The sequence below is a fragment of the Pseudorca crassidens genome, chromosome 8 (assembly GCF_039906515.1).
Source record: "Pseudorca crassidens isolate mPseCra1 chromosome 8, mPseCra1.hap1, whole genome shotgun sequence".
NCBI lineage: Eukaryota > Metazoa > Chordata > Mammalia > Artiodactyla > Delphinidae > Pseudorca > Pseudorca crassidens.
Window position 1 is genome coordinate 21,190,295 of NC_090303.1, and position 25,676 is coordinate 21,215,970.

At 37.1% G+C, this 25,676-nt stretch overlaps 1 protein-coding gene across 4 annotated transcripts in view; it reads left to right on the top strand.

The window, feature by feature from the left end:
- Positions 1 to 25,676, top strand: part of RELN (reelin) — a 521,022-nt gene that overhangs the window by 341,310 nt on the left and 154,036 nt on the right. For all 4 annotated transcript variants that reach the window (XM_067745999.1, XM_067746000.1, XM_067746001.1 and 1 more), the window contains exons 16-20: positions 215 to 324; positions 3,909 to 3,975; positions 10,737 to 10,970; positions 11,635 to 11,796; positions 16,374 to 16,610. In XM_067745999.1, the coding sequence (XP_067602100.1) occupies positions 215 to 324; positions 3,909 to 3,975; positions 10,737 to 10,970; positions 11,635 to 11,796; positions 16,374 to 16,610 (810 nt within the window). The remainder of the gene's footprint in view (positions 1 to 214; positions 325 to 3,908; positions 3,976 to 10,736; positions 10,971 to 11,634; positions 11,797 to 16,373; positions 16,611 to 25,676) is intronic.

Below are 25,676 nucleotides of genomic sequence, written 5' to 3' on the forward strand. Positions count from 1 at the left end.
TGTAAAATACTTGCCACTTTACAGGATAAGCACTAGATAAATAGATCAACAAACTCCACAGGTGAATTTAAAGAGTTCATTACCAAACTTAAGTGCTATCTCAAGCATACAGAGACTAGAACTTCAAAAGCATGTAAAATAGATTCAAAAGATGTGAACATGGATGTGAAGCTGTTTTGTGCTAAGAAGCTCTTTTGTGCTAAATTTCTTGCAGGTGGAACCGAATAACGATTCCTCTTCCTAACGCAGCACTAACCCGGGATACCAGACTTTGCTGGAGACAAATGGGACCAATCCTTGGAAACATGTGGGCAATTGATAATGGTTAGTTTATGTCTGTCATAATCACATGCCATTGATGTAGCATCTTTCTGTGCTTTTGTTCATCAGCACAGACTTAATCACCGTTCTAAGTCATGGTCTCGCGATTCATTAAATGCCCTTTCTTCCCTTTCTCCTTTGCATTCCGTTAGAAGCCCAGGGATGCACAATCAGAAAAAAAGACAGCGGAGTCAGCAATATTAGAGGCTAGAATGTTGCAACATACATTATTTTAAAATGCATAAAGTCGTGAAACTCAGACTTGTAGTTGATGACAAGGGATATCCTAACATTTTCCCTGAATGTTTTCTACAAAATTAACATACATACCATCCTGCATGTATTAAAATAAGACCCATTCTTCTCTTAGTAGCTACCACAACATCTGGAATGCTTCTCCTGTAGATGCAGACACCACACATCAGGAAACGTCATCTCTAAAATGAAACTTCTGAAGTGAAACTTTTACCTCTTTTTCAGAAAACAGTATAAAAGGAAAATTCAGAAATACATAAAATATCCTGTTATCTTTAATTTTTAAGTGAATTGTTGATAAACAATGTTGTTGCATTACATTAAAGCCAATATCACTTATGACAAGTGCACTGAGAAAAGATAATATTTAATCTATTGGAGTGCATGACTGTAAATTTCTTATATTTTTTATTAATAGCCAACTCTTAATAATTCTCATTACAGGCAGATTCATAGATTCCCTATTTTCAGAGAGCATATAAATCTGACTGAAGAGTTATACTACAATGAAGTAGAGGGAAGGAGGGAAGGACAAAATATCAATACTTAAGCAAATTTAGTAGTATAGCCACTGACTTGTGTCCATTTTATAAAGCAGGAAAAGCCTACACTGTTGTTTCATGCTGATTTTCCATCTCTTAATAATATTTTTGTTATTTTTGAAAATTTAAAAATTGATACATAATTCAAGAAGTTTTACATTCTTGAAACTCAGGAGTAACTTCAGGCAAGATAATTTGCTGATGAGCCAATGTAAATTTTTTAAACAATCTGTATTCAAAGAAGACCAATAAAAGACCCAGACTTCAAAGACCTGATGAGCTGTATGGATATAAACATATGGACACAAACATAGTGTATTTGCAAAAATGTCTAAGGATGAATTTGTTAAGATGGAATTTCTCCATTGGTAGACTATTTTGCATAGTATTTGAATTACTACACCTGTTAATTAGCTCTAGGGAATGAGTATGTGCCTCTGGATTATGGGATATGGATGACATTTTCCTGCTGTCATACTTTTCAATGGTCCTATAATGAACTTAGATTATTTTAAATTATCATAAAAGAAATTGGAAAGTCAGTAATGAAATAAAGCATATAAGGAAACTAAGAGCACAAGTGAAGTCATATAAGCCTGTGAAAAGAATATCTATATTTCCTAAAGAAGGCTAATACAACATGATTCTAAGTCAGAAAGTCAGAAAGACCTGAGTTCCCAACATCAAGCTTTGAGTAGAATGAGAAAAGATAAAAATACATGGAATAGGCATGGTTAGGAGTGTGGGTCGAATGCAGAACTAGAGGCAGAATCTCTTAAATTCTGACATTATTCTATACATGAGGCGTTCGCGGAAGCAGAACCTGCTCTCTGATTTCTTCGAAAGGCAAGAGGAGGACACACTGTCACTCCTTCCCCAGGGAAATGTGTGTCAACTTGCCAAAGAACCCTTGAAGTCTCCTCCATTTCACTATGGAATTTCAGAATTACATCAAAGAAAACAAACAGAAAAAAACAGATCAATATTGGAAATTATCCTGAAATTCTTAGCAAAATGGAAGATCCTAGAGCCCAATATGTTTATTACCACTTTTTAATTTTTTAAACTTGATTGCATCAATGATAATAGTGAAGAAAACTATCTTTTTCACACTCTTAGAAAAACAGAGCCTGTACATTTACTCATACTGCAAGTCCTAATGACTTCCTCATTAGCAGGGAAAGATGACAACAAAATTCTTATTTCCAATTTTTTCATCGACTTGGAAAGTCTTATTCTACTGTTGAGTTTTTTTTAATGATGGGGACTTTGTGATGTATGACATTGGTACACTATAGGGCAGCCCCGCAGAATGCAATGAACCGCTTACAGGACTTAGAGCAAACCCTACAGCAGCCACAAAATCAGGAGGGCTGGGAAAACAATCCATACACTCTTCCATGCTAAAGAAGGATGAAACCCCTTTCTGATTCCTCAGCACTCGGTGTCCAGTGGAGCCATCAAAGCAGGTGGGGCAGGAAGGTGGCGAAGGATACTTGACTCCAGTATGAGATGATGATCATAACCATATGGTGCCAGGTTCCAGGCATGAAACATTTAGTTTATTCTTTCCTCAAGGAATATTATCCCACTTTAAAGGATAGGGACACCGAGGCTTAGACAGGATAAATCACTTATCCACAGTTTCCCAGGTGAAGCTAAAATTTGAATCCAGGGTTTTTTGTCACCTAAAACCAATACCTTTTGAACAACTGAGCCTGCTATCTAATCTCTTCCTAAACCAACAGTTTCCTTGAGAAAGAGTTTTTCCACTGGCCTGCTTTGCATCTCATTAGCTCTCATTTCCCTAACAGCTGCACCTGTTAACTGACTTCCAGGGATTAAACCCTTGTAGAAGCATAGACCACAGGAAAGTTTTTTTTAAAAATAGAATTGCTTAACTCTTTTGTTGTGATTACAAGACAGAGGAGAAAATGATAATGAATAGTAAGTTTGTTTATGCCTGAAATTGAATACGGGAGGTCTCAGTAACCATTGGGTCTCTAATTCCTCATTGGTTTGTCCCACTTTCACACTGTTTGGTGTATTACTGATTGTACTGATTATCAAAAGGTTTAATATCTTTAAATGTATTTGAGTCTGAGTATCTCAGAACCTACCATTCGACAGTCAGGGGCCCTTTTCTCAGCATTCCCAAGGTTAGAATTTAGGTTTGTAAGATCATTATCAGTCAAGCCCACCATTTAAAAAAAGGTCTGCATTGTAAAGAAGACTTTATGCTCAACCACCGATTTTAACTCCCCACTTCAGGAAGGATGAATTAATGTTTAGAAATACATATAACAATCATCTGCCGTGGTATAGATTTTCCTCAGATGAAAATGAAATTATAGTTTTTTTAAATTAAATTATAATCTATTTATTTTTTGATATATCAAATTGATCCTTTCTAAATTCTTTATTTCCACCTGAAGAATATAAACTTTGTGGAGAGTTCAAAACAGAAGCACTAATATTCTGCCTGAAATCACGTTAGCGGAAGAGACTCCATTAAGGAACCCAAATCACATGGCCCTACTTTCTCTGCTATGAAAGATTAAAATCTTGAAAGGATTATTTAAGTTAAAAGAGTTCTGGCAGATTTGTAGCTAAGCACTTACCTTGTCACGCAGCACTCTATATGTCATCTGGATTCCTGTGCACAACATACATACAAGGAACGAGATTTCATGGGTATTGCTTCACAAAATTGTTTCACATGCTGACGGTGTTCTTGGTCGTCTTTCCAGTGATTTTGCCATCTTTCACATGCTCTCTTTTGCCCTGCAGTTTATGTTGGTCCATCGTGTCTCAAATTCTGTTCTGGCAGAGGACAGTGCACTCGACATGGTTGCAAGTAAGCAGTTCTGAGTCATATCTATACTTCTCTTTTTTGATATGTGCTTTATCTACTGAAACCATGGGTCATATTAGTTTGTTTTAATTTCCTTTTTAGGCTTTTAAGGTCTTTGCAAGACTAAAAGTAGCATACTCCAAATGGAATTTAAGTGTAATAGAATATTAAACGTATTTTGTAAGTGGAAGTTGCTTAATAAATACATTTTCTGTTAGGCTAAATTGTGAACACATGTAGCATACTTCATGTAAATTCGTGAACAAATTGGAATTCTTCATAGTTTGATGGCTGCCTTTTCCATCTTTAGTGTCTTCAATATGGTATTTCCCCATAAACTTGTTCTAGTGTTCATGAGTCATATTTTAATTCCTGGCATGCTTTGTAAATGAATTATAAAAATCAATAATGACCCATAGACCCAATGTTCAAGGAAACTGGAGTGGGCCAAATTAACAGATTTGATAAGAAAATTCATCATCTCTAAATGTAACTTCAAATCTTGCTTACTTTTGAAAATCTTTTGAGTCTTCAAAATGATATATAAAGAATTTTATATAATAATGATGTTGAATATGAAGTATGAAATTACACATAAACAGTTTAATATCCGGTCACCATCGGAGCATTGCATTATATTTATTTATAGCAAGAATGGATAGTCATTATGTCATTCACCTATCATATTTAATTATAAGATATCCTGAGAATTACTGAAACCACAGTCTTTTTTATACAGATAAGTTTTCAACAATGAATCATCTAGTCTCTCTTCTTGTCCTCCAAACAAAAAAGAGTCATTAATTAGCCAGTTAAATAATTAATTAATGGAAAACTCATTTTAAAAATCATTAAAAAATCATTAAAAAATCATAAAAGTGCTTTGAACCTGATCATTTAGAAATTATATATATGAGGCAAGACATTGGTCACCACTGAGATTAGAGTGTCGGGTTAACTTTGTTATTTAATTGAAGTATACTTGCTTTACAATATTGTGTTAGTTTCAGGTGTACATCATAGTGATTTAGTATTTTTGCAAGTTATATTTCTTTATAGGTTATTTAGTTCCCTGTGCTATACAGTAAATCTTTGTTTTATCTATTTTATATATAGTAGTTTGTATCTGTTAATCCCCTACCCCTAATTTGTCTCTCTCCTCTCCCTCTCCCCTTCCATAACCACAAGTTTGTTTTCTGTGTCTGTGAATCTGTTTCTGTTTTGCTATATACATTAATTTGTATTATTTTTTAGATTCCACACATAAGTGATATCATATAGTATTTGTTTTTCTCTTTCTGACTTATTTCAAAAAGCATAATATTCTCTAGGTCCATCCACATTGCTGCAAATGGCAGCATTTCATTCTTCTTTATGGCTGAGTAATATTCCATTTTATATATTATATATACCACATCCTCTAATGTAAATCATCTGTAATGGGCACTTCGGTTGCTTCTATATCTTGGCTATTATAAATAGTACTGCTATGAACATTGGGGTGCACGTATCTTTTCGAATTAGAGTTTTTGTTTTTTCCGGATATATACCCAGGAGTGGAATTGTTGGATCATATGGTAGTTCTGTTTTTAGTTTTTTAAGGAACCTCCATACTCTTTTCCAAGTAGCTGCACCAATTTACATTCCCACCAAAAGTGTACAAGAATTCCCTTTTCTCCACATCCTCTCCAAAATTATTGATAGGTATGTACTTATTGCCATTTTATTTCTTGTTTTCCAGTTGTTTTTATAGTTCTTCTTTGTTCATTTCTTTTTCTTTTTCCTATTGTAGCTTGATGATTTTCTTTTGTAGTATGCTTGAATTTCTTTCTTTTTGATTTTTGTGTATCTCTTTTATATGTTTTATTTGTGGGTTCATATATGTTGACCCATAACTATATCTACTTGCTTTAAACTGATAAAACTGATAATTTAAGTTCAAATACATTCTAAAAAACCTACATTTTTTACTCTCCTCACCCACATTTTGTGTTTTGGCTGTCATTTTTTACATCTTCATGCTTATCCCTATACTGTTTATTGTAGTTATGGTTGCTTTTATAATTTTTCTGTTTTTTAATCTACATACTGGCTTATTTAAGTGATCTTCAGTCCTCACTATATATTTTCCTTTCCTATTGGGATTTTCCCTTTCCTGTAGGTTCTTGCTTCTTTTTCCATTTAGAGGAGACCCTTCAACATTTATTTTAGGGTAAGTTTAGTATTGCTGAATTCTTTTAGTTTTTGCGTCTCTGAGAAGTTCTTTGTCTCTCCTTCTGTTTAAAATGATAATCTGGCTGGGTAGAGTATCCTAGGTTGCAGATTCTCCCTTTCAGGACTTTGAATATACCATGCCACTCCCTTATGGCCTGAAAAGTTTCTGCAGAGAAATCAACCGATAGCCTTATAGGGTTTCCCTTGTGTATGACTGTTTTTCTCTTGCTGTCTTTAGAATTCTCTATCTTCAACTTTTGCCATTTTTATTATATGTCTTAGTGTGGGTCTCTTTGGGTTCATCTTGTTTGGGACCCTCTGTGCTTCCTGCACCTGAATATGTTTCCTTCTTTAGGGTGGGGAAGTTTTCAGCCATAATTTCTTCAAGTACATTTTTGATCCCCTTCTCTCTCTTCTCCTTCTGGAACCCATTATGCATATGTTGGCATGTTTTATATTATCCCATAGATCTCATATGTTGCTTTCATTTCCTTTTCTGTCTGCTGTTCTGATTAATTTCCATTATTCTGTCTTCCAGATCATTTATGCATTCTTCTGTATTATTTATTTGGCTATTCATTGCTTCTAGAGTGTTTTTTATCTCAGAAATTGAATTATCTGTTTTTGATTGGGTCCTAGTTCCTTGTTAAGATGATCTGCATTTATATTGATAGTCTTTCTTAATTCAGTTAGCATTTATATTACCAACTTTTTTTTTTAAATGCACAACGTGAGAGTTGTGATTTGACTTTTAAGCATTTTCTTATCTTTTATAAATTTTTTTTGGCCATACCACGTGGCACGTTGGATCTTAGTTCCCTGACCAGGGATCGAATCCACGCCCTCTGCATTGGAAAGGCAGAGTCTTAACCACTGGACCACCAGGGAAGTCCCTATTACCAAATTTTTGAATCCGTGTCTGGTAGACTAATTATTTCTGTTCCATTATTTTTTTCAGGGGTTTTCTCTCTCTAGTTGCGGTGAGTGGGGGCCACTCTTCGTTGCAGTGCGCGGGCTTCTCATTGTGGTGGCTTCTCTTCTTGTGGAGCACAGGCTCTAGGTGTGCACGTTTCAGTAGTTGTGGCACGCGGGCTCAGTAGTCGTGGCGCATGGGCTTAGTTGCTCCACGACATGTGGTATCATCCTGGACCAGGGCTCAAACCTGTGTCCCCTGCATTGGCAGGTGGATTCTTAACCACTGTGCCACCAGGGAAGCCTAAGGGGGTGTTTTTATGTGAGAGCATCCCCATGTAGACTGCATGTGCCCAGTGTCTTTGGTGTGAGGACTGGATTTGACATGGATGCCACCCACATCTTTCCTCAGGGTCTGCTGGCCACTATCACCTTGATAGGGGGTGTTGTTGATGCTGGAGGAGCTAGAGCCTGCGCAAGGTGTGAGGCGGGACTTCCTCTCTGCTCCATGAGTGTTGGAGCCATGTCAGGGGTGGGGTCTGCTCCACAGTTGCTGGAGGGGAAGACCTGAGGGTAGGGCTCCAGCTGGCTCTGTTCCCTTTAAGTGTACGTTATGCCTTCTCCTGGCACTGGGGCCTTTGCCCCAGTGGAGGAGAGTGCTGAAGTAAGTGAGGCTACTGCACTTACAGAAGTCTGATGTGCTGCTTGTGTAGGTATCTGCAGCTCTGCTCAGATGCAACCCAAGTTTGCATCCTTTGCCTGTTGTCATTTCCTAGGTCTAGTGCAAGGTTGTGGCATGGAGTGAGCGGAGTCAGAGAGTTTGCTCAGTTGGGACTGGGGGTCGGTGCTTGTGGTTGCAGGAATTGAAGCGGCTGAGCCGCCATCAGAGGTCTGGGTTGCTTCTGGGGTGTGTAAGCGCAACAATGGCCGCCGCCGCCCCACATGGACCACACCCCAAGCCCCCAAGCCTCCTCTTTGTCCCTAGATCGAGTTTTCTCCCAGGACCTGTCTTCCCCAGATCGAGCACCAAGCTGTGGCATGGAGTGGGCAGGGCTGGAGCATTTGCTTGGCTGGGAGCCAGTCGCAGGGGCTTCAGCAGCTGCACTACCATCAGGGGTCTGTGCTGCTTTCATGGTGCTGCCAGAGTAAGCCGCATTGCCCCACCCAAACCCCAGGCCCCCCAGGCTGCTCCTGTGCCCCTATATCAAGTTTTCGCCCAGGACCTGGCAGCTCTAGATCCAATGCCAAGCTGTGATGTGGGCAGGGTTGGAGCATTTGTTCAGCCGGGAATGGGGGTCACAGTGTGTTGACCGTGGGGACTGGAGGAGCTGTGTTGTCACCGGGGGTCTGGGCTGCCTCAGAAGCACTGTTTAGTAAGAAGCAGCAATGGCCGCTACCCTACCGAGACCACACCCCAGGCCATTTCTGCGTCCCTAGATGGAGTCTTTTCCCAGGTCCTGGTTGCCCTAGATCCCATGCCAAGCCATGTTGCAGAGTGAGCAGGACCGGACTGTTCACCTAGCCTGGATTGGGGAGCACGGCGAGATAGCAGCCACTGGTCCAGAGCTCGCTCTGCCCTGTCTGTTGGCAAGCCAGCACCCGTGCGTTCCTTGCGAGTGGAGTCTAGGCTTCTCCAGCCCTTCTGTCTGTCCCAGCTGTTCTCCCAGCAGCCAAGGGGGCTTGTCTCCTCCATGTAGGACCCCCAGGACTGGGATGCCCAGTCTGTGGCTCACTTCCCAGGGTGAGGGTCCAACCATACAGTCCTTCCTTTCCTCTTAGACCACTCCCAGAGGTACAGGTCCCAAACTGATGCCTTTTTTTCCCACCCTGCCTCGTTACATGGCCATCTTTCTTTGCAGCCTTGGCTGTATAGGAGTTCTTCTGCCAGTTTCCGGTTAGTTTTCCATGAGAATTGTTCCACATATAGGTATATATTTTTTTTTTTTTTTCTTTGCGGTACGCGGGCCTGTCACTGTTGTGGCCCCTCCCGCTGCGGAGCACAGGCTCCGGACGCACAGGCTCAGCGGCCATGGCTCACGGGCCCAGCCGCTCCGCGGCATGTGGGATCTTCCCGGACTGGGGCACGAACCCGTGTCCCCTGCATCGGCAGGCGGACTCTCAGCCACTGCGCCACCAGGGAAGCCCAAGGTGCAACCTTTTTGATAAAATGATGATAACTATAACCCCCCCCCCAAAGAATATCCAATACACATAAAATTTGGCATTTGGTTTCAGGACATTCACACACTCCATGGACCCTCTGTGAGGCCAGCATAGATCCCAGTTTCTGCACTAGTGCTAAAGAAGTAACCTTATGAGTTGTGCCATAATATCACTTCATTGGTACACTTGCTTTATAAAAGGCTTGTTTCACAGACTCACAGACATAGAAAACAAACTTATGGTTACCAAAGAGGAAAAGGGGTGGTAGAAGGATAAATTAGGAGTTTGGAATTAGCAGATGCACTCTACTATATATATAATAGATAAACAACAAGGACCTATCGTGTAACACAGAGAACTATATTCAATATCTTGTAATAAACCATAATGGAAAAGAATATGAAAAAGAATATATGTATGTATAACTGAATCACTTTGCTATACACCAGAAACTAACACAACATTATAAATCAACTGTACTTCAATAAAAAATTAAAAATAAATAAATAAAAATAAAAGGCTTGCTTCAAATTTTAGAGTGTTTTGAATGCTTAGATGAGAACCTGCCACCCACCCAAAAAGACACCAATTTAATTTTATAATGGGAAACATAGTAAATATAGTGAGAAAGAAATAGTGCAGTAAAAATAAAGAATTTGAAACTAATTCCTGATGAGCAAACTCCTTAAAATATAGAAAGTTTCTGATATTCAATTATTAAGTCATCTGTGATGAGTTTTCTCACTGACAGAAGACTCAGGGAGCTCCATATATATTCTAGTCAGCTAACATAAATACAGCACATCCTTACATGGCAGCAGGCAGGCTGGTGTGTGTGTGTGTGTGTGTGTGTGTGTGTTTCTTGAAGCACCGCTAATGTGGAATTCCACTGAGAGACAACACAGTTCTGCTAAGGACATCTATCTAGGTCAAGGGTGTATACATTCCCTTTATAATGCCAATCTAGTTTCCAATCTTTTCCAAATATTTCCAGTAATTACTGTCAAAAACAGAATGTGTATTTTTACATTTGTTCATAAAGGAAATTTATTCTAGATATCGTATAGAAGTATTTTATTTATGTTGTTTCTCTTACAAATTTAATGAACATCATTGTGAATAAAATTATATACATATAATATACCTTTTACAAAGATTTTAAACTGGAAATGTGCACAAGCATAGATGCATTTGCAGATAAATTACTGGCATTGGTTGAAGGTGAGTGCTGAATTATTGTTTTAATCATAAGCTTTTTTTTACAGCAGGACTGTGCAAAGGCTGTATTCTTTTGGGATATTTACAATTACTTCTCCCATATCAAGTCTTCACATTCAGTATTCTCCAAAGACGAATGAGCTTTGATTACCATTCAATCCAGTCCTGGCCTCTGGACTTCCTCATCCCCAAAGTGGATAAAGGAATCCCTGAAAGGGCCAACAGTTTAAGATTTAATATCATGGTTTCTTTTTCAGGTGTGACCCTGGATTTTCTGGCCCAGCTTGTGAGATGGCATCCCAGACATTCCCAATGTTTATTTCTGAAAGCTTCGGCAGTTCCAGGCTCTCCTCTTACCATAACTTTTACTCTATCCGTGGTGCTGAAGTGAGCTTTGGCTGTGGTGTCTTGGCCAGTGGTAAGGCCCTGGTTTTCAACAAAGATGGGAGGCGTCAGCTAATTACATCTTTCCTTGACAGCTCACAATCCAGGTGAGTTAAAGCAGGGTGGAATACATACAGAAACGAGATAACAGTTGAATTCAGATCTATTAATTTTCAATTTTTTCTTTTTTACTAATATATATCTTCTGATTTTCAACCAGGTTGGGAGGAAGCTTATAGTTTATATAGAGTTAATTTGCCCTGGTTTTTAATAAATTAACAGGCTCACTGATGACGTTAAGATACTAATGACTGACTAGATTTTTTAAAATATGAACTGTTAGCATCAAAACTGTTCTTAAGCCAAGGGCTAGTTAATTATTTATGTAGTTTTATTTATTTGACAGCTTGCAGAGGCTGATTAGATTTACTCTACATCTCTCCTTCCCCCAGTGCTTAATAAATAATGCAGCAAAGGAATGATTGGCGTTTTAACTGTATGTACACAAGTATGTAGTATACAAATATGTATAAACATACTGTTATATTTGTATAGATATATCTGTCTACAAAACACATGCAGTGACCTCATCTTCTACATATATTCATACATCTCACAGTGAAATTACTTACATTTTATAGAAGAGGGATGAGTGGAAACCTACAGCTTTTGAGTAGTTTATTTAAATTTGTTCAAAATTCTTTAACAGCCAAAATGAATGTTATGATTTCAAATGTTTATGCACACTAATTCTAGACAATTCGTTTCTAGGTTTCTCCAGTTCACGTTGAGGCTGGGGAGCAAGTCTGTTCTGAGCACATGCAAAGCCCCTGACCAGCCTGGTGAAGGTGTTTTATTGCATTATTCTTATGATAATGGGATAACTTGGAAACTCTTGGAGCATTATTCATATCTCAACTATCATGAGCCCAGGTATGTTGGAAAACACTTGGAAAAAATGATAAGGGTGATATCTCCTTCCTGGGGAAATCATCATTCAAGTGGTGTAAGAGTCCAGATGCTTTTGCATTGAGAGATGGTGAGGACAAAGATTGATGCCTCTTGCAATGAAAAGCTAGAAAGCTGCATTCTTGTAATTCATTTGCCCTACTGGCTTCTGGTAATTTGAAGAAATTTATTCTCATATTCTGAAATGTGCATCTAAGGGAAATATTTTGATACCTAGGAAAGAGAAAAATAACTAACACTACTTTCCTTATTTAACTATAGTGCAAACTATTAGGTACGATTTTAATATGGTACTAAATTATAAATGCTGTTGATAAATATTTTTAGCAATGTATGATAATATATTATAATAAATTATATGAGATAATAACTCATAAAATCTGATGACCAATTTGCATGTAATATAATTAAGTAATGAGTATAAAGAAGTTTTTCTAGCATGTATAGAGTCCCTGGCAAAGGTGGAGTGGAGGCTGTATTTAAAGCCCTTTCTTCAGGCCACTTCTATTTTTCTATGGCTTATATATTTCATAATATATAGTCACAATTGTGAGATTTAAGTTTTACTTGAAGTAGGGCCATCCTTCAGTTTGGCAGAGTGGTAATCAGTATTTGTGATACAATTTCAGAAGAGTCCAGAGAGTCCTCTCCTTTTCTAGAACACTTATTGACTTGCTCACTGAAATTCCTTTAAAATAGCAGGAGAAGAGGAGGATGGGAAAGTTAAAATAGCACTAGAGGAGGTATCACTGTGACTTACATTCACTTTCCGATATAAAGAGTTAATACAGTTTACCTTCCTGGAAGTACATACATGTTGATCATGGAAAGATGTGAAAAAGAGTGAGGAGGGCTTCCCTGGTGGCGCAGTGGTTGAGAGTACGCCTGCCGATGCAGGGGACACGGCTTCGTGCCCCGGTCCGGGAAGATCCCACGTGCCGCGGAGCAGCTAGGCCTGTGAGCCATGGCCGCTGAGCCTGCGCGTCCGGAGCCTGTGGTCCGCAATGGGAGAGGCCACAACAGTGAGAGGCCCGCGTACCGCAAAAGAAAAAAAAAAAAGTGAGGACTTTGGGCACTGAAGTGTGCATTGGCACCATGGCAGAAGGACAGGGGCAATGATGATAGAGTTTATATACTTTAAAATTCTGCCTAGAGCTATCCCTTCATTTAAGTATTTGCAAATAGATGAGAACTTTTATTTTCATTAGAAGATGAAGTAGCATGTAACAGAGATAATAGTTAACAACTATTATGAGTGGTAAATACTATATGTTGTAAAATTTAAGAGAATGCACCAGATGTGTTGAGTCTTTTCCCTATAAGGGTAAATGTAAGACTAAACTCAACTTTCTCACTCAGTAGAGACATATGAATCCCAAAGAAACATTTCATAGGTTCTCCATAATAAGCATTAAAAGAAAATTAAGCAAAAATCAAGGTGATAATAAAAATGATGAAAGCATGAAGAAAATATCATTGTCCTAAGTTAAATTGGCCCAAAACACAATTTTTTCTAACAAGGATGGACAGCTTCAAAATTCAGTAATCAATTTGTAGCATGAAATTTAATTAATCTTGGTTGATATGAAAAGAAATTATACATTTAATGTACTATTGCAAAGGTACATTTAATCTTGTCTGCCATTTGACAGCAACATTTTTCTTCTAAGCAGAACCAAGGTGGCTTTTCAGCATTAGGTATGTGCACAGCTTGAAAGATTAAGATCAGAGGGGAGATTTTTTTAAAAGGAGAACGTGGTAGTGGAACCAAGAACACTTTCATTTTATATATATTGCCTCTGTCCAAGAGACTATTCCCTCCTCCCCCTCTCTCTTATAAATATTAATAAAAGGTGACATGGCAGAAGTAGAATTTGATATATTCTAGGCACTAAATTATGTTTTATATGAGAAATAGTACAAACCATGTAAACTCTCCATGAGGCAGTTAATTATTGATGCCTTTAGCCATTTGCTGTGTTTTCTTCAGTATAAATTGCTGTCTGTAATTGCTGTGAATTCCATATTGTTCCTTTCTGCCATGGTTGCTCGAAAATGAAGTGTGATCCATAAATTAGATGTGATAGTTGGCTAACTACTGTTATTCCTAGCTGATTTCTAATAATTTCCTTACATATAATTCACTCAGTAAGTGAAAGAACTCTATCTGCTTGATATTAATAAAAGTTAAAGTCTGTAAATATAGCTAAGTTAATCTTTTAATTCTAACTGACTAGACTGCCTTGTGAACTAATTGGCATTCTTATTAATATAAAACTATATATTTTTGGTGAGACAAATTATTCTAGATTTTTCTTAATTATAGGGCTTGGTTTCTTATTCTAAAATTATTGTGAAGTCTAATTATATTTTATTTTTGTCTTGATTATTATATTTGATTACAGGAAATCCATGAGCTTAGTACCTATTCAAAAAAGGAAGTTTGAGACAGAAAGTTGACCTAAGTCCCTGGGTTCTCATCTAGGAATATTCTGATCAAATGGCTCCATAGCCATTCTAACCAGCCACTGTAGTATGCATAGAGTGGTAAAGCAGAGACTCCCACCCCACTCCAAGATATAACGTAGAGGTAAAGGATGCAGACTCTAGAGCCATGTTCCCTAGGTCCATAGCCTGGCATTGTCAGTTAAAAGCTGCTTAACCTAAAAGAAAATCTTTAACCTCCTTGTGCCTCTGTGTTTGTATCTCTGTCAGGGTATACTGATAATATGTACTTCATCTATGCAGCAAGAAGTTACTCTTTTTATACGCCAGACACTATTCTAGGTGCTAAGATACAATAGTGAAAAATAGAAAAAAGTCTCTGACTTTGCCATAAGGATATTATTTTCCCAGTTTCACAGATGAAGATGCTAAGGCACATACAAGTTAAATACCTTCACTGAAGCTGCAGAGTTATCAGTCATGAGGTGACAAAGTGCATACTTTAACCCAAGAGTCTGACTACAGACTCACCGTCTTCACATCTCTGCTGGGGAAAATATTGGGCACTTCAGTTACTGTTCTCACACACATATGCACTTTATTTTCCTTTAAAGTTGCCCCCAAAATTCTACTTCTCAGTTGTTAATTTTTAATATTATATTTATTTTCATCAGCGAGAACAGTAACTGCTTTTAAAATTATTAATATTAAAAGAAAATTATAATTTTCTAATAACAATGCTAATCAAATTAAATTATTAAATTAATGCATGATGTTTTCATTGTTGAGCCAGTTTGAATATAGTTTATTTTATTCTATATTTGATATGTAAACTTAAATATTATTTAATTATTTAATAAATAAATAAATATTTAGAAAATTAAAGTGAAAATTACTGAAATAATTAAGTATTTAATAAGTACTTTTCTTTTAATAAACTCACATTGGTTAAAAAAATTCAGCAGATTGTGGAAAGTACTTAAAAAAATCATAAACCTGTTATAGCTATGTCTTTTTAGTTTAAGAAATGTTTTTTAATTTATATTTCTGTATTTGAACATTGATTTCTCATCATTTAAAAAGTATGTTTTCTCACATTACAAAAAGTCCTACCAATTTTTTACTGTTTAAATAATCAATGGTGATAATCGTGTTATTCCACCCCATATTTTCATATGCAGATTATTTAAAGTAAAAATAGATATTACTTTTAATAACTTTCAGTATGCAAAAAATTACATTTTCAAGATGTGATTTAATGTTTCTTTGTGTAATAACTAAAGATGAACATAATACAAATATGAAAATCAATCTAATTTCTCAGTAAATCCAGCCTTAGACATTGAAGTTTTTAAATAATTTATTTCTAAGTTACCCAGCTAGTCACCTGTCTTAGGGAGTTTTTCTTTGCTCACTAGGAAGAAGATTCAGTCACTTCAGTGTACGTTTACTGCAAACACCTCTCCTGGTGTATAATTGTACACTGATGGAGATAAATGTTCCATTTGCCATTTGTTTCACATCGCACCTTGTGTACGGATTTGAGCAGCATGGTACTATGATTTATGGAGCTTTCAAGCAGATGTCATTGCAGTGGCAATTAATATATAGTTCTTGCTGCTGTGTACAATGATTGCTCCTGGAAATTAGATATTATTCTTAATTTTCTTCCCCATTTGTCAGATACAGGTTTACTGTCATAGCCACCATGACACAGCAAGTGACCTCGCACACTATGCTGAACTCTTGGGAATGAGGAAGTGCCATGGTTCCAACCAGCCCAAAAGTATAATGTGTGTAACAAGCTGCCCAAGATCCTTTACCAGACTTAGGCAAATCCTGCCACATTGACAACTATGTTTTATTGAGTTAGCTTTTCTGAGAGCAGCTGAGTGCAAGCAAAGTCACAGTTTTAGATGTGTTGAGAAGACTTTGTTGGAGTCAGACAGGAAATTGGAAATCTCAAGAATGTTTGTCATAGTGGGAGAATTATTTTTTCAAATATTATACTGTAGGAAGAAAAGATCCTGCTATAAATGCTTGTATTTTAAGATAATCAAAGTAATCTGAATTTTTACTTCTATTTTCTCCTTTAGAATAATCTCTGTAGAATTACCAGATGATGCAAGACAGTTTGGAATTCAGTTCAGATGGTGGCAACCATATCATTCTTCCCAGGGAGAGGATGTATGGGCTATTGATGAGATTATCATGACATCTGTACTTTTCAATAGCATTAGTCTTGACTTTACCAATCTTGTGGAGGTCACTCAATCTCTGGGATTCTACCTTGGAAATGTTCAGCCGTACTGTGGCCACGACTGGACCCTTTGGTAAGAATTTCATCTTTGTTCTTGTGGTTATTGTTACAATTTGCATTAAGGATTGAAACCCAAAGATGATCTTCCAGTCCATCCAGCACTTAGTCGTTTGTTGACAAATATTAGCTGAACATGAACCATTTGAAAAGTCGCTGTTATGTCTACAAGTAAGTTATCTTGGGAAAGAAGACTAAAAACAAAACACTGATAGATTTAAATAAATACAAAATTTCACTATATTTATTCATCTCAAATTTTCATTTTCCCACCATTACATATAAAAACCCTCTTCAAGAAGTGTTAATAACTAAAGTGACTAACGTATTCTCCCTTCATGGAGGTCCATCATGATCATAGTGAAAAGTGAAATCACTCTAATGACTACTTTAAAAAAACTTCTCATCACATGTTTTATTTTCATGCTGTCTTACATAAAGTCCAAGAAGTTTCTCCAACCCAAAGATATTCTTTTTAGTCCATTTTATCAAGCAATATTGGACCAGTGACTTGTATAGTTAATGTCAGTGGGGTTTCAAGAGTGTGGGATTTCCTAGTCAAGATACCTTTCATTCTTAGATTTTTTTTCTCCCTATCGTCATATGCAAACTTAATTATACATTAAGCTGTAAATAAATAACTTAAGACTATGATTAGTACTTCAAGACCATCAGTAGGATGACACAATAGTAATTACCTAGTTAGGAGGTGGCAACTTTAGATAGAGACGAGGAGGCTGTGTTTGGGTAGTTCAGAGAGTGGATACAACACATTCCACTAATTGGAAAGTAAAAGAGCAGGAAGTTCCAGGCACATGAAGATCTGAAGGAAGAGCGTACAACTACAGGAAACTCTGTGGTGCAAAGACTCCCAAAGCATTAGTGACCGTGACATGTTCAAAACCCAGGAAGAAGGCCAACGGTGCTGGAGCCCAGGTAATGAGGGAGTGAATGTCAGAAATAGAAGCCAAGAGATATGCAGAAGCCAGATCAGATAGGACTTTCTAGGCATAGAGATCCTAGGTTAAGTCTCAGGTCTGTATAATTTCAAAACTCACAACCTTCACCACTGTGCAAACTGCCCCTCTTTGGGTTCCTTTAGAACTTTAAACATGATTGAGGAATAATTTTCTAAGAGTCTTTTACTTTCTATTGAGTCATGGTCAGACCAATTTAATTTCTCCAGATGAATCTTGCCAAAAGCTATTCACTGCAATTGTCTCCCGAGAACATATCATAAATGACCCATCAGTGACCTTATCATAATTAAAGGTAAATTTTACACACCATTGCACATAAAATTACCTTTGATGGGAATTGTGCATGGACAATCACATCTCACACACAGCAGGCTAAAATTCTAGCATCAAAATGACAGCTAATTGCATGGAAGTACAGCTGATCACTTTTGCTGCAAGCACTGTCAAACTAGATAGAATGAAATTTCTCTATGACAAAATATGAAAGGTTATATTGTGTGTTTTCTAGTTGATAGCCTCAGATGCTTATTTTTATGCATGCTGTTTCTTAGTCCTGGAGTCTTCAAAGAAAATAAAGGGGTGAAGCAAGTAAGATACAAAGATGTAAAGCAAAATGAGATTTCTTGGAACTTTATGATTCTGCAATTTTAAATTGACCTAAATTAACAATAATCCAAATTGGTCATATACCATAAACTATCCCCCAAGTTTGTGTAGCAGTTTTTCTTTCCAGCACTTTGAATACAACAAAGAATCATATCATGAATGCAAGTCCTGTATAATGTTTATTTTTTTGTAAATAGTTAACATCTGCTCAGATAAACTTCAAAGTTGCTGAGCATTTTAATTTTAACACTTGGGTTGAATACATGATAACAGCAGTTTAATTTCTGTGCTTTGCAAAACCCTAAGAACAATATCCTTTCACACAAGTCTGATGAATATTCTTAACCCACCACTGCTTTAATTGGTGGAGATACATTTACTCTGTGAAAGTACAATCACAATAATTATAGAAAACCATAAGAAAATATAAATAATTGTACAATCCCCATGGGCACCTTGAGCAGCGCCATAGGAGTTTTATTAACAACCACATGTGAGCAATCAAATTTGACTTCTCTGAAATGAAAAGGAGTTGTCTTGCCTATGAAACAACAGAGACTATACTCTGGTGGTGATAATGAGACTAGAGAAACACATTAACCGCTTTAATAAGGACATGAAAAATGCTCTCTGCTCATTAAAATGAAACAACATGGAAGATTTCAAACTGTTCCCATTTTCTTAGCCAATGAATCAGAATAAAGCCCCATTTAATGACACCGTTTTCTCTCTGCTGCTGTTGAAGAATATATAGTCCAAGTTCCAAGTTCAGTGTGAACTCACTTTAGCGATGTTTTTCAGAAACACTTATTACGATACTGAAATTCAAATGATGATATTGACCAACTATTTATCATAACTACCTAGTCCTAAAAACAAGGGGTTTTTTTAATGTAAAACCTTTGGAGCATGTTATTAAGTTAAAATTCTTTGAACATTCAAATATGTGGCCTCTGCCGTTCAATGACCTGTTTTTCTCAAGGGAAATTTTGAAATGTATACACGTTCTCTACAAATGACTGGTGTTAAATTAATTATTGTTGGCTTTTGACAGCTGAGAGTTCATTTGGTTCTCATTTTCTAACTCATGGCTTTTCACGAGCATGGATTGTTGTTACTGAGAGTGTTCTCCAGGGAAAACTTGGACAATTGTTTTTTCATTAGAAGAACTACAGTCAATATGCTATAAATCACTTTACAATATGTCATCTTAGAGCACATTTTTCCATGGGGAAATGAATTGCCTTTAATTATTTGTAGTACTTTCCTTTCTTCCATACATAGTATCTGAAATCAGAACCTCTGTCTGCTTTGTGTTCTAAAAATAGTCTTTAAAGCCTCTTCCATATATTTTAAGATCACTAAGGGAGTTATTTTAATTGAGATTTATTAAAGATTATTTGACTAATACTATTAGTGATAATACCAAGGGACCTTTACATTCCTCTGTCTTATCTAGTAGACTAGCTAAGTATACAGGTGAAAAGGACATTGCTATCATATTATCTAGAGTTTTGGTTTCAAAATTTGTAAAACTATGAGGGTATGGTCATCATAGCATATTAGAATTGGCAGTTCGTTTTAGTAGAAGAGATAAGGAGTTTTCCAGACAGGCAAAGGCTAAAGGAGTTCACCACTAGATGGGCTTTACAAGAAATGTGATAAAGGACAGTCTTCAAGCTGAAACAGAAGGGCTCTAGTTAATAACAGGAACAGATATAAAAGTGTAAATCTCACAGCTAAAGGTAAATATATAGTTAACTTCAAAATACTCTCATGTTGTAGTGGTAGTGAGTAAATCACTTATAAATCTAGTATGAAGGTTAAAAGACAAAAATAGTAAAAAAAAAAAAATAGCTGTAACTATAATAATTTGTTAACAGATAGACAAGATAAAAAAGATGTAAATTATGACACCTAAAACATGAAACATGGTGGAGGGGGGTAAAAATGTAGAGCTTTAGTGTGCATTTGACTTAAGTTGTTATCAGTTTAAAATAGACTGTTACAAATGTAAGATGTTTTATATAAACCTCATGGTATCCACAAAGTAAAAACTCAGAGTAGATACACAAAAGATAAAGAGAGGGCTTCACTGGTGAATTTTACTAGACATTCTAAGAATTAATACCAGTTCTTCTCAAAGCCCTCCAAAAAGTATAGAAGAGAGAGGAATACTTCGAAACCCATTTTACAAGGCCAGCATTACTCTGACACCAAAACTAAGCAAGGGTGTCATGAGAAAAGAAAATTACAGACCAAGATTCCTGATGAACATAGATACAAAAATCCGCAGCAAAATACTAGCAAATCTAATTCAACAACACATTAAAAGAATATATACCATGATAAAGTGGGATTTATTCCTGAGACACAAGGGTAATTCCACATGTGAAAATCAGTCAAGTGATACACCACATTAATAAAATGAAAGATAGAGATTGGTTCAAGATGGCTGAGTACAAGGACGTGTGCTCACTCCCTCATACGAGAGCACCGGAATCACAACTAACTGAACAGTCATCGACAGGAAGACACTGGAACTCACCAAAAAAGATACCCCACATCCAAAGACAAAGGAGAAGCCACAATGAGATGGTAGGAGGGGGCGCAATCACAATAATATCAAATCCCATAGCTGCTAGGTGGGTGACTCACAAATTGAAGAACACTTATACCACAGAAGACCACCCACTGGAGTGAAGGTTCTGAGCCCCATGTCAGACTTCCCAACCTGGGGGTCTGGCAACAGGAGGAAGAATTCCTAGAGAATCAGACTTTGAAGGCTAGTGGGATTTCATTGCAGGACTTTGACAAGACTGGGGGAAACAGAGACTCCACTCTTGGAGGGCACGTACAAAGTAGTGTGCGCATCAGGATGCAGGGGGAGGAGCAGTGACCCCAGGGGAGACTGAACCAGACCTACCTGCTAGTGTTGGAGAGTCTCCTGCCAAGGCAGGGGGTGGCTGTGTCTCACTGTGAGATCAAGGACACTGGCAGCAGAAGTTCTGGGAAGTACTCCTTGGCATGAGCCCTCCCAGAGTCCGCCATTAGCCCCACCAAATAGCCCAGGTAGGCTCCAGTGTTGGGTTGCCTCAGGTCAAGCAACCAACAGGGAAGCAACCCAGCCCCACCCATCAGCAGACAAGCGGATTAAAGTTTTACTGAGCCCTGCCCACCAGAGCAACAGCCAGCTCTACCCACCACCATTCCCTCCCATCAGGAAACTTGCACAAGCCTCTTAGGTAGCCTCATCCACCAGAGAGCACACAGCAGAAGCAAGAAGAACTACAATCCTGCAGCCTGTGGAACAAAGCCCACATTCACAGAAAGATAGACAAGATGAAAAGGCAGAGGGCTATGTACCAGATGAAGGAACAAAATAAAACCCCAGAATAACAACTAAATGAAGTGGAGATAGGCAACCTTCCAGAAAAAGAATTCAGAATAATGATAGTGAAGATGATCCAGGACCTTGGAAAAAGAATGAAGGCAAAGATCGAGAAGATGCAAGAAATGTTTAACAAAGACCTAGAACAATTAAAGAACAAACAAACAGAGATGAACAATACAATAACTGAAATGAAAACTACACTAGAAGGAATCAGTAGCAGAATAACTGAGGCAGAAGAACGGATAAGTGACCTGGAAGACAGAATGGTGGAATTCATTGCTGGGCAACAGAATAAAGAAAAAAGAATAAAAAGAAATGAAGACAGCCTAAGAGACCTCTTAAACACAACAACATTCGCATTATAGGGGTCCCAGAAGGAGAAGAGAGAGAGGAAGGACCAGAGAAAATATTTGAAGAGATTATTGTCAAAAACTTGCCTGACATGGGAAAGGAAATAGCTACCCAAGTCCAGGAAACACAGAGACTCCCATACAGGATAAATCCAAGGAGAAACACACCAAGACACATAGTAATCAATTTGGCAAAAACAAAAGAAAGAAAAAATTTTGAAACCAGAAAGGGAAAAATGGTAAATAAAATACAAGGGAACTCCCATAGGGTTAACAGCTGATTTCTCAGCAGAAACTCTACAAGCCAGAAGGGAGGGCATGACATATTTAAAGTGATGAAAGGGAAGAACCTACAACCAAGATTTCTCTACCCGGCAAGAATCTCATTCAGATTCAATGGAGAAATCAAAAGCTTTACAGACAAGCAAAAGCTAAGAGAATTCAACACCACTAAACCAGCTCTACAACAAATGCTCTAGGAACGTCTCTAAGTGGGAAACACAAGAGAAGAAAAGGACCTACAAAAACAAACCCATAACAATTAAGAAAATGGTAATAGGAACATACATATCGATAATTACCTTAAACGTGAATGGATTAAACGCTCCAACCAAAAGACACAGGCTTGCTGAATGGATAAAAAAACAAGACCCATATATATGCTGTCTACAAGAGACCCACTTCAGACCTAGGGGCACATACAGACTGAAAGTGGATGGAAAAAGATATTCCATGCAAATGGAAATCAAAAGAAAGCTGGAGTAGCAATACTCATATCAGATAAAATAGACTTTAAAATAAAGAATGTTACAAGAGACAAGGACGGAAACTGCATAATGATCAAAGGATCAATCCAAGAAGCAGATATAACTGTTATAAATATATATGCACCAACATAGGAGCAGCTCAGTACATAAAGCAACTGCTCACAATTATAAAAGAGGAAATCAACAGTAACACAATAATAGTGGGGAACTTTAACACCTCACTTAACCCAACAGACAGATCATCCAAACAGAAAATTAGTAAGGAAACACAAGCTTTAAGTGACACAGTAGTCCAGATAGATTTAATTGATATTTATAGGACATTCCATCCAAAAACAGCAGATTACACTTTCTTCTCAAATGCACATGGAACATTCTCCCAGATAGATCACCTCTTGGGTCACAAATCAAGCCTCAGTAAATTTAAGAAAATTGAAATCATATCAAGCATCTTTTCCAACCACAATGCTATGAGATTAGAAATCAATTACAGGGAAAAAAAACTTTAAAAAAACACAAACACATGGAGGCTAAACAGTATGTTACTGAATAACCAAGAGATCACTGAAGAAATCAAAGAGGAAATCAGAAAATACCTGGAGAGAAATGACAACGAAAACACGACAATCCAAAACCTACAGGATGCAGCAAAAGCAGTTCTAAGAGGGAAGTTTATGGCAATACAAGCCTCCCTCAAGAAACAAGAAACATCTCAAATAAACAATCTAACCTTACACCTAAAGGAACTAGAGAAAGAAGAACAGACAAAACCAAAGTTAGTAGAAGGAAAGAAATCATGAACGTCAGAGCAGAAATAAATGAAATAGAAATGAAGAAAACAATAGGAAAGATCAATAAAACTAGTAGCTGGTTCTTTGAGAAGATAAATAAAATTGATAAACCTTTAGTCAGACTCATCAAGAAAAAGATGGAGAGGAGTCAATAAAATTAGAATTGAAAAAGAAGTTACAATGGACACCGCAGAAATGTGAAGCATCCTAGGAGACTACTACAAGCAGCTCTATGCCAATAAAATAGGCAACCTGGAAGAAATGGACAAATTCTTAGAAAGGTATACCCTTCCAAGACTGAACCAGGAAGAACTAGAATATATGAACAGACGAATCACAAGTAATGAAATTGAAACTGTGATTAAAAATCTTCCAACAAACAAAAGTCCAGGACCAGATAGCTTCACAGGTGAATTCTGTCAAACATTTAGAGAAGAGCTAACACCCATCCTTCTCAAACTCTTCCAAAATATTGCAGAGGAAGGAACACTCCCAAACTCATTCTATGAGGCCATCATCACCCTGATACCAAAACCAGACAAAGATACTAGAAAAAAGAAAAATACATACCAATATCTCTGATGGATACAGATGCAAAAATCCTCAACAAAATACTAACAAACAGAAACCAACAACACATTAAAAGGTTCATACACCATAATCAAGTGGAATTATTTGCAAGGATGAAAGGATTCTTCAATATATGCAAATCAATCAATGTGACACACCATATTAACAAATTGAAGAATAAAAACCATATGATCATCTCAATAGATGCAGAAAAATCTTTTGACAAAATTCAACACCAATTTATGATAAAAACTCTCCAGAAAGTGAGCATAGAGGGAACCTACCTCAACATAATAAAGGCCATATATGACATGGATTCACAGCAAATACCATTCTCAATGGTGAAAAACTGAAAGCATTTCCTCTAAGATCAGGAACAAGAGAAGGATGTCCACTCTCGCCACTCTTATTCAACATAGTTTTGGAAGTCCTAACCACGGCAATCAAGGAAGAAAAAGAAATTAAAGGAATACAAATTGGAAAATAAGAAGTAAAACTATCACTGTTTGCAGATGACATGATACTATACATAGAGAATCATAAAGATGCCACCAGAAAACTACTAGAGCTAATCAATGAATTTGGTAAAGTTGCAGGATACAAAATTAATGCACAGAAATCTCTTGCATTCCTATACACTAATGAGGAAAAATCTGAAAGAGAAATGAAGGAAACACTCCCATTTACCATTGCAACAAAAAGAATAAAATACCTAGGAATAAACCTACCAAGGGAGACAAAAGACCTCTACTCAGAAAAGTATAAGACACTGATGAAAGAAATCAAAGATGACACAAACAGATGGAGAGATATACCATGTTCTTGGATTGGAAGAATCAATATTGTGAAAATGACTATACTACCCAAACCAATCTACAGATTCAATGCAATCCCTATCAAATTACCAGTGGCATTTTTTACAGAACTAGAACATAAAATCTTAAAATTTGTGTGGAGACACAAAAGACCCCGAATAGCCAAAGCAGTCTTGAGGGAAAAACACGGAGCTGGAGGAATAAGACTCCCTGGCTTCAGACTATACTACAAAGCTACAGTAATCAAGACAATATGGTACTGGCACAAAAACAGAAATATAGATCAATGGAACAAGATAGAAAGCCCAGAGATAAACCCACGCACCTATGGTCAACTAATCTATGACAAAGGAGGCAAGGGTATACAATGGAGAAAAGACAGCCTCTTCAATAAGTGGTGCTGGGAAAACTGGACAGCTACATATGAAAGAACGAAATTAGAACACTCCGTAATACCATACACAAAAATAAACTCAAAATGGATTAGAGACCTAAATGTAGGACCAGACACGATAAAACTCTTAGAGGAAAACGTAGGAAGAACACTCTTTGACATAAATCTCAGCAGATCTGTTTTGATCCACCTCCTAGAGTAATGGAAATAAAAACAAAAATAAACAAATAGGACCTAATGAAACTTAAAAGCTTTTGCAAAGCTTTGGTCTATAAACAGGACCAAAAGGCAACCCTCAGAATGGGAGAAAATATTTGCAAATGAATCAACAGACAAAGGATTAATCTCCAAAATATATAAACAGCTCATTCAGCTCAATATTAGAAAAACAAACAACCCAATCCAAAAATGGGCA